This window comes from Photinus pyralis, unplaced genomic scaffold (genome assembly GCF_008802855.1).
Source record: "Photinus pyralis isolate 1611_PpyrPB1 unplaced genomic scaffold, Ppyr1.3 Ppyr1.4_LG3a, whole genome shotgun sequence".
NCBI lineage: Eukaryota > Metazoa > Arthropoda > Insecta > Coleoptera > Lampyridae > Photinus > Photinus pyralis.
Genome location: NW_022170509.1, coordinates 6,947,652 through 6,961,831, shown reverse-complemented (window position 1 = coordinate 6,961,831; position 14,180 = coordinate 6,947,652). Strand labels below are relative to the sequence as shown.

The 14,180-nt window shown below is 35.8% G+C and overlaps 1 protein-coding gene across 1 annotated transcript; it reads left to right on the top strand.

The window, feature by feature from the left end:
- Window positions 1-5,460: 5,460 nt before the first annotated feature.
- Window positions 5,461-13,766, top strand: LOC116165576 (semaphorin-1A-like). The gene is made up of 10 exons (XM_031480133.1): window positions 5,461-5,974; window positions 6,024-6,216; window positions 6,268-6,356; window positions 6,407-6,548; window positions 6,599-6,804; window positions 6,852-7,080; window positions 11,640-11,844; window positions 11,896-12,038; window positions 12,237-12,567; window positions 12,812-13,766. The coding sequence occupies exons 1-10, from the start codon at window positions 5,525-5,527 to the stop codon at window positions 12,978-12,980; spliced, it is 2,157 nt and encodes a 718-aa protein (XP_031335993.1). The 5' UTR covers window positions 5,461-5,524; the 3' UTR covers window positions 12,981-13,766.
- The last annotated feature ends 414 nt before the right edge of the window (window positions 13,767-14,180 follow it).

Genomic DNA, 14,180 nt, shown 5'->3' with positions numbered 1-14,180 from the left:
AGTTCTAATAGTTTCCGTTCGATTGAGCTACCCGGTGCCATCCATATTTCGATAAATTTTAAAGTAATCAGTTTAAATATTGTAACTAGGCGTTACAGAATGTGTTAATAAATTAATTGGGATATAACCCTTCTGACTATCTGTTAAAAATACCCTAAGACCCACCTCCATAAACAACCATTAAAAAGCTTAAGATGTAATTCGGTATTTAATAGTTTCCTAGGTGTCACACCGTCGCCAAACACTATTGAATATCAGCCGGATTAAAAGCCTGGTTTCTGAATGCGAGCCAAGTGGAAAAAAATTCCCCTACTGAAAATCGTACGCGATTCTTCTCATCTTATTCAACTTTCTTCTGAAGTATTACCTAAAAAGGTCCATTGGCAGAAACAAGTGAAATGTAGAACTGACTCTTTTGGCCACCAGCTCATTTCCGATTGAAATTTTGGTCTAATCTTTGATTCATACAGTGCAAACACATCTCCTTTAGATGCGATAGCAATTGACCGATTACATGCATTATAATTGCGTCATATCAGAAAGGAAGTGAGATAGGGTTGGCAGACTCACTGCACGATGTAAATTTGAAATTTACCAGGATAAAATGCGCCCTTTTGTGGTCGATGAGACAAATTCGCGTCAAAATGATATTACTAGGTTTAGGTGCATGCGAATAGCTATTTTTATTGCCGAAACAGCTTTGGTTTTAAGCTTCTGATGAAAAGAACAGTTACCGCGTGTTATCTTTAGATCCTTTCATAACTCTCTCAAGGTTCATCAATCATAACAAACATTTTGTCATGCCAAACAATTGGTACTTTTTGGGAACCCAATTGTACGATGCGAATCGATTTTATCCGCGCAGGAAAACTAATTAATACTGTCATTTAATCCCAAAGCTGCATCTTCCTTTCCATTTCATTGGATACTGCTGCCCTTTTGCTTGATCGAACTGCAGCTGTAATTTGATCGTGTTAGTCAATTCACGGTAGTTTCAAATTTATGTTAATTTAATTCCGTTTTCCAGTGAAGGCGAATACATTAATTAAAGGTTAATGTTTCGTTGCGGCTAACTAAATGAGAGGTAAAAAAAATACAAAGCGATTACGGGTAATAACCGAATAATGCTCGGTCATTAATGTGGAGACTTTTTACGGAGTGTATACGATTAGTTGTTTCAGAGAGATTGCCTTATTTAAACTACTACACCTTCACGTTCTAAGCTTTTGTCCAATAAAGTTGAAGTGACTCATACAATGTTTTAGTTTCTATAGAAACAGGTGGTAAACGACTAGGTTTAACATACAAATCTATCGAATAGAGTAACCTAGCTGTAACCGACCATTAATTTATGGGAGCTACAAAAACGCAGGGATTATTTATATTTTTATGCGGATGTCCTTCTGAGGTGGTAACAATAGGCATTAGACTATAATCATTATTCCGCTTGGTGGAGTGTGAGGTTCACGTTTTGCAAAATTATTTCATCTATGTATAAATACTCGCTACCTTCATGATTTAGATCACATAATTTTTTTTAATTAAGGGCTTGTCTCTTTCCCTTTCTCAACAAACGTAAAACCTCCCTGATTTTAAACTACTTTTAAGAACATTTCTTATCGTTTACCGTATAAGTACAGAAACTCAAAAATATTGACCCATGACCTATTCCTTGGTCACCTAATACCATCACTGGATCCATACGTGGTATGGATTATTATCTTCGTCGGAAAATTATCGACTGTACATTCTGAAGGCTACTAAAGGTGCTCACTGCACTAAAAGAACTTTGAGTTTCTGCACTCCAGGCTCCAGCTAGTGTTCATAAAATTTTAGTTTAGGGATGTTTCATGTGAACACTCACATTTCCCAGATTCAGGAAAATTAAAAGTACGGAAAATTTGATATAACAAAGCATTTGATAGAAACGAGATAAAAATAGCATACTGTTCTGTTACGAACCGAATTGTTTATAATGTAAATTAAGTGCGTCACGCTGTGTGAATGGTATCACCTTGTCATCCCGTGTCTGCTGATATCTTATATAGGCTCGTTAAAAAAGTCACTTCCCCATCACACACTGTGTCCTCTTCCTTATCAATTTTATTATATTAAGTACCTTATCAAGCATTGTTAAGGAAAAATGCGCCTCTTCAATTTATATAATATTATAATGTAATTGAAATCATTACTTGACGAAATGGGGCACCCATCTCATCAATCATTTTCACGAAGTTCGCGCGTGATTCTCATTTCTCACGTAAAAATTGCAAAAATATTATAATATATTCGTACTTGAAGATCAAAGTGATACATTCAGTTAACAAAGCATCTCCTTCCGTTCTTGAAAATTAATGGCCTTTATTTTCTCATTTTTGTTAGTCGTCTTTGTCAAAATTTATTGTTGAAGATTAATTGGCACAAATTGCGTGTTGTGTCACACATTAATTATGGTAATTCAATGGTCCTATGCTAACAATGAACGTGTGCATGTTGTTTCTCCGCGAATGTCAAATGTTGGATGGACGAAAACAATATCGCATTTGCAAACCAAATTTCCTTCGTTTTCCATATTAAAATTACAAACATTGACCGAATTTGTAAGACACCAAAGCAACAATGTGAGGGTGAGTAGGAAATCCTTGAGAATTGCTTAAGAAACTCAGAAACCATACAGTAGCCCAGGCAGCTCGAGGGTGGTTAAACAAACGCATGTTACAACTGAAGAAAAAACGAGGCCACGGAAGATGGAAACAAGCCCGTCCAAACCTCATCCTGATTGTGCTAGTTCCGTGGATTTTCATGAAACTATCGTGATACTCGGAGATCATAGCTTTACACTGCTCACGGAGATTTGGAAAAACTGCATGGATTTTGTTTCTTTGAAACGTTTGTCAGCCAACTTCTTAAATTTAATCATCTAAACTCTACTGCCGAACCAAGAAGGATAATATAGAATGACAACGCTTAATTTTTGGAACGGACGTTTCGATTATATTACAGAATAAAATCTATCATCCCTTCAATGGGAGAATTTGCTTGCGCAATTAGAGGTAACGGTTGAGGGAGGAGAACACCTCCTCCGCGACTTTTTGATCTGGTTAAAAACGTCTAGTTTTGAATCTGAGACCTCGTATATTCTGGTAAAAGACTTCAATAACACCAATATCACAATTTTAAGTGTCCATGTTCACCTGAACTCCCGTTTTGAGATTTTGCAGAAGTTTCGTCATCTTATAATACAATCCGACTCACGATCTAACGCAAAAGAGGTCTTTGGCTAATATAAATTAACTTACGGTGCTAGCTAAATCCTTGTCAACTAAATATTGTTCTTTATAAACGAGCTCCTAGCGAGTTGATAATTTTGCGATGCTTGTCCAAAATCGACAATGAAATATTCGAAGCGGGATAATGTGAGGAATATCACCACAAGCAGGATGAGATTTGGAAGGGTTCTGCTTCCAATGTGTTGGTGTCTTGGTGGGCAGAAAGTCGACTGTTATCAACTTCCATTTCTTAATTAACCAATGCATTAGGGGATTAGACGACCATAGTGAAAGAATTGGCTTACAAAAATTGAATGGACGTATACGACAGCGTAAACGCCTAAAAAGGCCTTTTCATTGATTTCTTGCTGTAGGTAGAGTCTTTGTTTTGCATTCGGAAGGAAGAAAGAAAAAAAGTTGCAAGGGAAACAGCGCCTTCCTACATACATTTCAGATTTTATAGCATTTGCATATTAATTTGTAGTGTACTGCCCTAAGACACTCTTCATGAATGATTCATCTCACCTTTCCGGTTTCGAATAGAGGTTGGTTTTTTTACAGATCTGTCCTGTAGAACTCTGAAAGGATAATGATAACCTTTCTGTTTCTTTGGCGTACTTGCAGATCTGAAACTAAATTGCCGCGTTAATTGTTGACAGTAGTCATTCGTTGAATCTCAAAATAATGAAAGTATAAATTAAGACTACAAGAAAGCGGGTAGACGTGTTTCGTAAAAAAAGAACCGCACACACACAATCACAAATCGCATTTAAATAGACGTGAAGATTTTTTAATCTACGTTTTGCTTAATGACGTGAATCGCGTTGAACTTAAGAACGTACATGAAGAGAAACAGGATTTACGTTAAAAAAAAATTACAAAGCAGCTGCGGTAGTATGTTTATTTATAGTCGCCATTGTCTAGACCGGCTTTCTTCTTTTTACAAGCAATTAAAGTAAATGAAATTTGAAAAGTACCCGATCATGATAATGGAATCAATTAAAGTACATGATTACCCGGATGCGAAAGTGATCGACTGTAATCCAGATCTTTGCCTTTTTCACCTATGATTATACCAAGTGCAAATACTGAAAGGTTGCAACCCCTGGGGATTTCCTACGCGAATTTCTCCTGAAGCTTTTGCATAAAAATAATTGTTGAAATTGGTCAAAATCGCTATTTTATTTCTTTACACTATGATAATACCTACTTATGCATATGACACATTGCCACCAATACCAGGTATTGTGATCGTTTTGTAAGTGTTTTTCTTTGAACAAGGAACTATGACATATCCGGAACATTTATTTGTAATTCTAAAGCATTCCAATAGGAACCATTTTGTAAGATCATGTCATTAACATATCGTGATTTTATTATTAAAGCGGCGACCAAAGGTGATAATTAAGGACAGCCATTGGTCTCCGACGATTATAAAAAAGCTTTTACAAAAAGAAGCACATTTCAAATTCAGAGATTATCGTTTTGATGTGCGGTTTTTTAAAAGTGGTTTTCCGAAAGACCCAAATGACAAATTATCCATTAAACGCTGGATCTTATTCATGTTTGTCATTTTATAGTTTAAAGCGAGGACGAGCGAATGACTAAACTAAACCTTAGCCTTAGGCGATGCCTTTAGCATCTTTTAAAAAAGCTTATTGTATCTTTTTAATAAGCGGGAACATAATAAATCAGTACCTATTATAAACGAACACAAAGTTTCTAATGAAACTTTTTTGTACAGGTAATCTAAAAGGTGAAGGTTACGATACCGCTCTTTCTTTTGAAGACTCTTAAGTCTTAACACTACTGATCTGAGGATCGATTCACACTAATAATTAAAAAATAAGAAAGTGTAAAACCATTATCAATTATCTCTATTTTACTGTTTTGAGTTCAATCCATCATTTCACTATATCAGTCATCGTAACCACCCTACAGCAAGTGAATTCAGGTGTAATGACCTCACAGTGCATTCATTCACTAACATATTTAAACTAGGTATTTGCCTGTAATAATGTGCGAATTTGACAAGTTCATTATGTGTATGTTTTGCAGTACCTAAGTAAAATATAGCCTCTGGGTTAAGTTTTTGACCCCCCCAATGAATGTGGGAACCAAATTTTGCAGTATGAGATCAGTATCCAAATACATGCGGTGTACACATTCTTAAAGAATTTTATTGTTTCAGGACACGAGGTGGAAGGAAATGTATCGACTAAGTCTGGATTGAGCATGCTCAAAATTTGAGCACAATGTACTACTTGCAAATTTGGAGTTCAGCAGTATTACAGCATGTCACAATTTTGTTCTCGTTGCTGTTGCGGAGTGCGGAGGTGTCTGCTTGGTTTCCTGACACCACGACAAAAGTCATAAATGATATTAAACAAATAAGCACAATAACATTTCTTGGGAATAACTCGTTTCCAAATCATTTTACTGTCTTGAATCAAGACACCAATTCCATCATACTTGGTGGGAGAAACACTGTATATAATTTAAGCATATACGACTTTACTGAGCGCAAAGACAAACGTCTGAAGTGGTTCTCGTCCGATGCACACACTCAAATATGCCAGTTGAAAGGGAAATCGGAAGATGACTGTCAGAATTACATTCGTATTTTAGTGTCATTATCTACAGAGCGTCTCTTGGTTTGTGGAACGAACTCATATAAGCCGTACTGTAGGCATTACACGACACTGGTAAGATACTAACCATAACTTGCACAACCGTGTAACATTACATTTGTAGAACGACGAATATGTGACGGAAAAAGAATTTTCTGGAGTAGGTATTTGTCCATTCAATCCAGAATACAACAACACCGCGGTACAAAGTAATGGCCAGATCTTCACGGCAACCATTGCCGATTTCTCGGAGAGAGACCCAGTCATCTATCGTGAACCCCAACGAACAGAACTTTCTGATCTCAAGCAATTAAATGGTAGTAGGTTTAAATTTGTAAGTAGCTTACACTAAAAGTTGACATTTTCAGCGCCCAACTTTGTTAGTTCTATGCCATACGACAATTACATTTTCTTCTTCTTTAGAGAAACGGCGGTCGAATATTTAAATTGCGGAAAGGTGCGTAGAAACAAACATTAACAAATTTGGAAAACAATTTCGCCTTTCAGATTATTTATTCCCGAGTTGCGCGCGTATGCCAAAATGACAAAGGAGGCCCTCATCAATTTGGCGATCGGTGGACCTCGTTTCTAAAGGCACGCTTGAATTGCTCCCTTCCCGGAGAGTACCCTTTCTACTTTGATGAAATTCGTAAGAACACAACTGGCCCGATCGTAAGCGCAATTCAAATTAAATTTTAGAGTCCACATCTAACATAATCCAAGGACGATATGGTTCGAATTTATCCCAACAAATAATATACGGTACCTTAACGACGCCCAATAATGCAATTGGGGGTTCTGCCATATGTGCCTACAGCATGAGAGATATTCTTCGAGTTTTCGAAGGAAGCTTTAAACAGCAAGAGAGCATTAATTCGAATTGGCTTCCCGTTTCAAGACAGAAGGTAAGATCTTGTGGTAGTAAGCAAATATCTAATTGCGTTCGTGTTAGGTACCAGAACCGAGACCTGGTCAATGTGTGAATGACAGCAGACTTTTGCCGGAAAGCGTTGTTAACTTTGCTAAAACACATTCGTTAATGGAAGATGCTGTGCCCGCTTTATTCAATCAACCTATCCTAGTCCGAGTGAGTCTTCAGTATCGATTCACGGCAATCACTGTCGATCCGCAAGTTGAAACAGTGAGTGGTGACGTTTTTGATGTTCTCTACGTTGGTACTGGTAAGTAGTTTTGATTCATCTGCATGTGCCTGTTTATACTGATCTATTTCACCTTAGATCAGATTTTTCCTAGAGATTAATCACTATAGCATCTTTAATGTTGTATAAAATTAAAAATGTCAAGGCACTTTTGGTTATTCAGGGTATGTGATGGTATTTGAGGAATTGAAGGTGAATGATCATTATTTTTCTGCACATGTGCAAACATAGTTACTTCGGACATGGACATGTGTTTTTTTTTAAACAGAGTTAATGTCGTTTTTGATGTTGTGGTCGGGGGTAGTCTCGCACCCATTTTCCCTACCTACTCTCCTATCCTCTTTCCCAGGTACCTTTTATCCCGGCTAGCCTCATACAAAAATAAAAAATCACAAAAAAACATCACGCCCACCTGGCAGCAGTGATAAAATGTAAACTCGGACACAACTTACTTTATGAAAATGGAAAATTTCGCCCACATTATACGGCGCAGGGGTTCAGATTGTCCCCAGTACCGGTCAGAAGCGAGGCGGAGCGGGCAGGCCTCGCCCAAGTGTTATCCAGCGGCTGCTCGGCGTCGATGGTAGGTGAGCAGACTTCGATGTATGTAAAAAATACTGGCACAATTATAGGAGAGAGTGGGGACTTCTCCTCACTCCGCGAAATAAGCAGAGACAAGGAGGAGGGCTATCCCCAGTTCCAGTCTATAGAAAGAAAGTCAGTCCTTTTATAATCTCTGAATCATTATTGGTGTTAATGCACAAAGTAGAGGTTTACTGTTAATAAAAACTGTATGGAATGAGCATGCAAGATGCTTGCCTTCAAGCTAAAAAAAATGTGAGATTTTGAGGATGAAAGTAAACCACCTGAAACATTGAACGTGTCTAAAGGGGTGATTTATTGCCACGACTTTAACTGTAAAGGAAAACATCTTGCAAACTCAAATTGACTATAAAACATAAAAAAGCTGCCTTCAGGAAGTACCAAAAGCGCCCAAGTATTGAAAATCATATTACCTTCAAAAGAGCCTCGAGATTGGCCTTTTGAGAACATTCCATGGTTGCTATACCTAGGCTTGAAATTAGAAATGACCTGTCAGACTATGAGAAGGAAGCCACCCCAAATACAAGAATTTAAAAATCGGTAAGGAATACGCCAGAGCTGGGCAGTATTCGATTTTGTAAATACTTTTTAGTATTCAAATCCTTTAAAGTATTCAAATACTTTGTAATTAAATACTTTTATGGAAACAATATTTGTATTTGTAACTCAAATACTTTCACAAATATTTAGTATTCGAATACTTCGCAAAGTATTTGGATACTTCGTAAAGTATTCGAATACTTCGCAAGGTAAAGTAAGAAAATTCATAGTGCTGTAACTTTTGAAATAGTAGACCAATCTTGGAACTGTTGAAATTATGGATTCTACAGGCCACATTCTATAAGAAAATGTTTTTTCCGGGTCGATCTGAGACAATTTTTTTTGCGGGCCTCAAAAAAAGGCAGTGTATAACCTTCCTTTTTTACCAAAAATCGACTACACCAAAATTTCTCGGGAAAACACTTTTTCTTATTAATTTTGGTGCGTAGAATCCAAAACAATTTGTACTTTTTCGATCAGACTTCTCAATCAAAAGTTATAGACTAGAAACCAATTTCGAAAAAAAATTCAAAGGGCTGTAACTTTTGAACTAGTAGCCCAATATTGGAACTGTTTGAAATTATGGATTCTACAGGCCACATTCTATAAGAAAATTTTTTTTCCGGGTCGATCTGAGACAATTTTTTTTTTCGGGGCTCAAAAAAAGGCAGTGTATAACCTTCCTTTTTTACCAAAAATCGACTGCACCAAAATTTCTCGGGAAAACACTTTTTCTCATTAATTTTGGTGCGTAGAATCCAAAACAATTCGTACTTTTTCGATCGGACTTCTCAATCAAAAGTTATGGACTAGAAACCAATTTCGAAAGAAATTTCAAAGGGCTGTAACTTTTGAACTAGTAGCCCAATCTTGGAACTGTTTGAAATTATGGATTCTACAGGCCACATTCTATAAGAAAATTTTTTTTCCGGTCGATCTGAGACAATTTTTTTCTTGGGCCAAAAAAAAAGGCAGTGTATAACCTTCCTTTTTTACCAAAAATCGACTACACCAAAATTTCTCGGGAAAACACTTTTTCTGATTAATTTTGGTGCGTAGAATCCAAAACAATTCGTACTTTTTCGATCAGACTTCTCAATCAAAAGTTATAGACTAGAAACCATTTTCGAAAGAAAATTCAAAGGGCTGTAACTTTTGAACTAGTAGCCCAATCTTGGAACTGTTTGAAATTATGAATTCTACAGGCCACATTCTATAAGAAAATTTTTTTTCCGGGTCGATCTGAGACAATTTTTTTTTCGGGGCTCAAAAAAAGGCAGTGTATAAACCTTCCTTTTTTACCAAAAATCGACTGCACCAAAATTTCTCGGGAAAACACTTTTTCTTATTAATTTTGGTGCGTAGAATCCAAAACAATTCGTACTTTTTTGATTAGACTTCTCAATCAAAAGTTATAGACTAGAAACCAATTTCGAAAGAAAATTCAAAGGGCTGTAACTTTTGAACTAGTAGCTCAATCTTGGAACTGTTTGAAATTATGGATTCTACAGGCCACATTCTATAAGAAAATTTTTTTCCGGGTCGATCTGAGACAATTTTTTCTTCGGGCCTCAAAAAAAGGCAGTGTATAACCTTCCTTTTTTACCAAAAATTGACTATACCAAAACTTCTCGGGAAACACTTTTTCTTATTAATTTTGGTGCGTAGAATTCAAAACAATTCGTACTTTTTCGATTAGACTTCTCAATCAAAAGTTATGTACTAGAAACCAATTTCGAAAGAAAATTCAAAGGGCTGTAACTTTTGAACTAGTAGCCCAATCTTGGAACTGTTTGAAATTATGGATTCTACAGGCCACATTCTATAAGAAAATCTTTTTTCCCGGGTCGATCTGAGACAATTTTTTTTGAGGGCCTCAAAAAAAGGCAGTGTATAACCTTCCTTTTTTACCAAAAATCGACTACACCAAAATTTCTCGGGAAAACACTTTTTCTTATTAATTTTGGTGCGTAGAATCTAAATCAATTCGTACTTTTTCGATTAGACCTCTCAATAAAAAGTTATGGACAAAAAACAAATTTCGAAAAAAAATTCAAAGGGCTGTAACTTTTGATCTAGTAGCCCAATCTTCAAACTGTTTGAAATTATGGATTCTACGGGCCAAATTCTATAAGAAAATGTTTTTTCCCGGTCGATCTCAGACAATTTTTTTTCCTGCCTCAAAAAAAAGGCAGTACTTTTAAGTTATTCAAATAATTGAGAACAATTTAGAAATGTTTAGGGAAAGTTTCCATTGTCACAAAATCAAATATAAAAATCCGATACAACTGAATACCGAACGATCCTGGAGTGAAACTGTTTGACTCGATAGTCTATGTAACTTAAAAACAATAGGGACCTTTCTTATATCCTTAAGACCATGTGTACCAATTTTCAAAGCGATCGCACGTTTCTAAACAAACGATCATGCACACGGACAAACGGATGGTCAAAAATGGATATGTTCCAAAATCGCTAGGATTAATTTCAGAAAGGTGTACGTATCATGTGCATGACGCTTTAAAAACTGGTACGCGTATTCTTAAGGATATAACTGGTATAAGAAAGGTCCTGGTAGGTATACCTCCTATATAATAATATAATAATAATAATAATAATACGCTTTTGCTCACCTTAAATTTGTATATAAAAATAGAAATATAAAAAAAGCTAACCCCATACAAAGTATAACTTGATTTTTTAAGTAGTATTAAGACTTATCTAGTATACTATTTTAAATGTTTAATGTATTTGAGTGACAACTATTTGAATACTTTTTACTGTATTCGAATACTTTTCAAAGTAAGTTAATGAAATACTTTTCAAAGTATTCGAATATATTCTAAAGTATTTGAATACTTATTTAATAAAGTATTTGAATACTTTTCAATGTATCTGTATCTAGTATTCGCTTGTGCTGGACGTAAAAGTATTCAAATACCTTTGATTTGTGTAAAGTATTTACTATTTAGTATTCAAATACTTTTTGAAAGTATTCTGCCCAGCTCTGGAATACGCCTTACATAAGATCATGTATACATGCAGATGGGTCTAAGACAAAAAATGGCGTGGGAAGTGCGTTCTCCCCTTGGGTGATGGCATTTACGTGGAAACTGAATGAGTATGTGTCTATTACTTTTGCAGAGCAATATGCCAAGCATTGCTATTCTGTTCTATGGAGGTACAATCAAGACATTTTCTGATCGTCACTGACAGTATAAATAGGTACCATAAATAGATACAACAAAACCACGAATTTGCAGTAAAGATAAAAATGGGATATTGTGATGTCGGTACTTCAACTTCCGGGATGTGTTTTACCTTCAAATCTAATTGCAGGTCAAAGTAGAAACCACACACAAAATTGTCACGAATGTATTTTTATATTGTGAACCGAGTTAATTATAAGATAATTAAAAGTATTTTATTTGTTTCAGATAATGGAAAGGTATTGAAAGTTGTGAATATTCCCAACGAAAATGGGGCTAATGCCGTTGTGATATCGGAAAATGCGGTATTTTCACATAACACGCCAGTAAGAGAATTAAGAATTGCGCCTGGTTACGGTAGAGTAGTCGTTGTGAGTTCAAACGAAGTTAAACTAGCGACATTTAATCATTGCTCATCAACCGATCATTGCCAGTAAGTACAACAAGCTCAACATTTGACAAGTTTATTACCGCCACCTTTCAGGAATTGTGTAGCACTTCAAGATCCACATTGCGCATGGGACACACAGCAGTTAGCTTGCGTTAGTGTGGACGCTGTTAGTACGCTAAGAAGGTCGCTAATTCAAGATGTTCCACATGGCAACACCCGAAAATGCTCCCCTATTGGTAGGTTTCTTGAGCTATCAATCAAGTCTCTATAGTTTGTGTATTTTTTTTTAAAACGGTTTAAGCAATAATATAACTTTTATGGGGGATTGCATTCAGACTACAGGACCAGGGGGTTTAGTTGAGACACTGTACATAATTAGCGATTAGAGAACAGCCCGTAACTCTAAGATAGTAAAAGTTTCCTTTATTTAACAGCAAACAACAAAATTCCCACAAGAGTGTACGACGACAACACTCTGGAGAATGAAATTTTGATTGATGGAAAAATTGAGGATCCATTGGCCAAACCAAACGACGAGGAGGTCGAATGCGATGATGGACTGACGGAAAACCGTATAACTGGCTGTGCGGTACGGCAACATTTGGTCATCTATACTGCGAAAACGCTACACGTCATTGTGGTGTGCGCTAGTTTGGTGGCACTGTTTCTCGGCTTTATCGCCGGCTACCTATTTTCGCGGAGATTTCACCCCTATGGTCATTACCCCAATGCGCCGTTTATTGAACAACATAATCATTTAGAAAGGTAGGTACTTATTTCATTTTTCGCCTTTGCAGCGTTGTTGCCAAAGCCCTAACTAACACAAACTATGGACGTAAAATCTCTTTTTATTACCATTAATGCTACTCAGTATCATATTTTCTGCCATCCTGGCTGAAATAAGTTAACATTACATTATTTTAAAGGGAAGGGGCACCTAAAAGACGCATGCGCGTGGAAGCAGTTACGCTCTGTAAGTGCTAATATTATTTTTGTGTTTTTGTTGCAGGTTAAGCGGCAACCCAAACGGTTTTTTAACCCCTCGCGCCAACAAGACAGTGAATTTAGTGCTGAACGTTCCTCCGTCCCCCGCTCCTAAGAAAGATAACCTCGAAACGAAAGACCTAAATATAGCCAGTGACGGAACTTTGCAAAAAATTAAAAAGACATACATTTGAGAGACTACATTAATATATTCGTGTACCTGCCTACTGTTTCATGAAAAGTGCTTACCAAAAATATGAGAAATTAATGCACAAGTTTGCGAATTAAATGTATTTCTGCACAAGTAAATCTTAGCTATTTTTATATTGAGTAGTTTTAAACGCGGCATAGTTGAATATAAGTTGAATTGTACATATGAATCGAGCTTGACTGAATGTAAAGTTTTATTTACGATATCGAAAACGTATAAGTAAATTGTTATTTTTTTCTCGTGTCAAAGGCAACATTTTTATTGTGATAATCAGTTGTTTCGTAGTTTTGAGTGTCGTTACAGGTAGTTTAGATTTTATGGCATCTGTAGATTTATGTTTAAGAGAAACACTTATTTTAGCAGTTACTTCATTCGGTGTCTAATTCTTTTTGTTTAGTTTTTAATATTGAAATGTTAGCAACCACTTTGGTATCTATTTTTGTATATTACACAAGGGCAATAATGAATAGAATGAAACCGTCGAGATTTTATGTTTGTCTTAACAGTATAACAATCTATTAGGCTGTGAGAAACGTCTATAATTTAGTTAAATTTTGGACTGTCTATTTAAGGACTAGATAAGTATTACTTCTGATTTCGTACTAAATTCGATTACGTATCCAGTTCATTTTAAAACTGTGTATAATATAGTAATATATGATATAAGCAAATTTATTCAGAAATTTATATTGGAGAAGATTTAAATCGTACAAATTACATATTCTTGTAAGTTAGAACATAAGTGACTTGACATTCCATAGATTTCTACCTTGTACATTTTTAAAATCAATAAAAATTAATATTTTATTTTATCTATTATTTTTCAACGTTCCCTAATGTTTTTAGGAGTTTATTAAAATATTGTGGTTTAGTGGTGTTTTTATTTTACTTTTTCTAACTTCTACGACAGCAAGAGTTCAGTGCTATTGATATCTTCGTTTTCCGAACATGAATATTCTAGAAATCCCGATAGTCATCAAGGCGCCAACACTCGTAAGAACTTGGAGAACATTCTAGAAACATTGTTGTTTGCTATATAAACAAATTGAATTTCATGTTAGTCTTAATATCGAACATGTGTTACATTTGCAAGCACTTTGATACGTTAACCCTTGCAAGGAACCAAAGACTGAGGACATATGAACTTTCGGGGTTATAGTCAATGAGCAGTTGTTTAGTCGCC

What these genes read in the sequence shown, in the direction of transcription:
- LOC116165576 (XM_031480133.1), top strand. Translation starts at nt 5,525, where the DNA reads ATGTACTACTTGCAAATTTGGAGTTCAGCAGTATTACAGCATGTCACA. An exon ending in TGATCTCAAGCAATTAAATG is followed by an intron (nt 6,217 to 6,267) that starts GTAGTAGGTTTA and finishes TGACATTTTCAG; the next exon opens with CGCCCAACTTTGTTAGTTCT. An exon ending in TCATCAACCGATCATTGCCA is followed by an intron (nt 11,845 to 11,895) that starts GTAAGTACAACA and finishes GCCACCTTTCAG; the next exon opens with GAATTGTGTAGCACTTCAAG.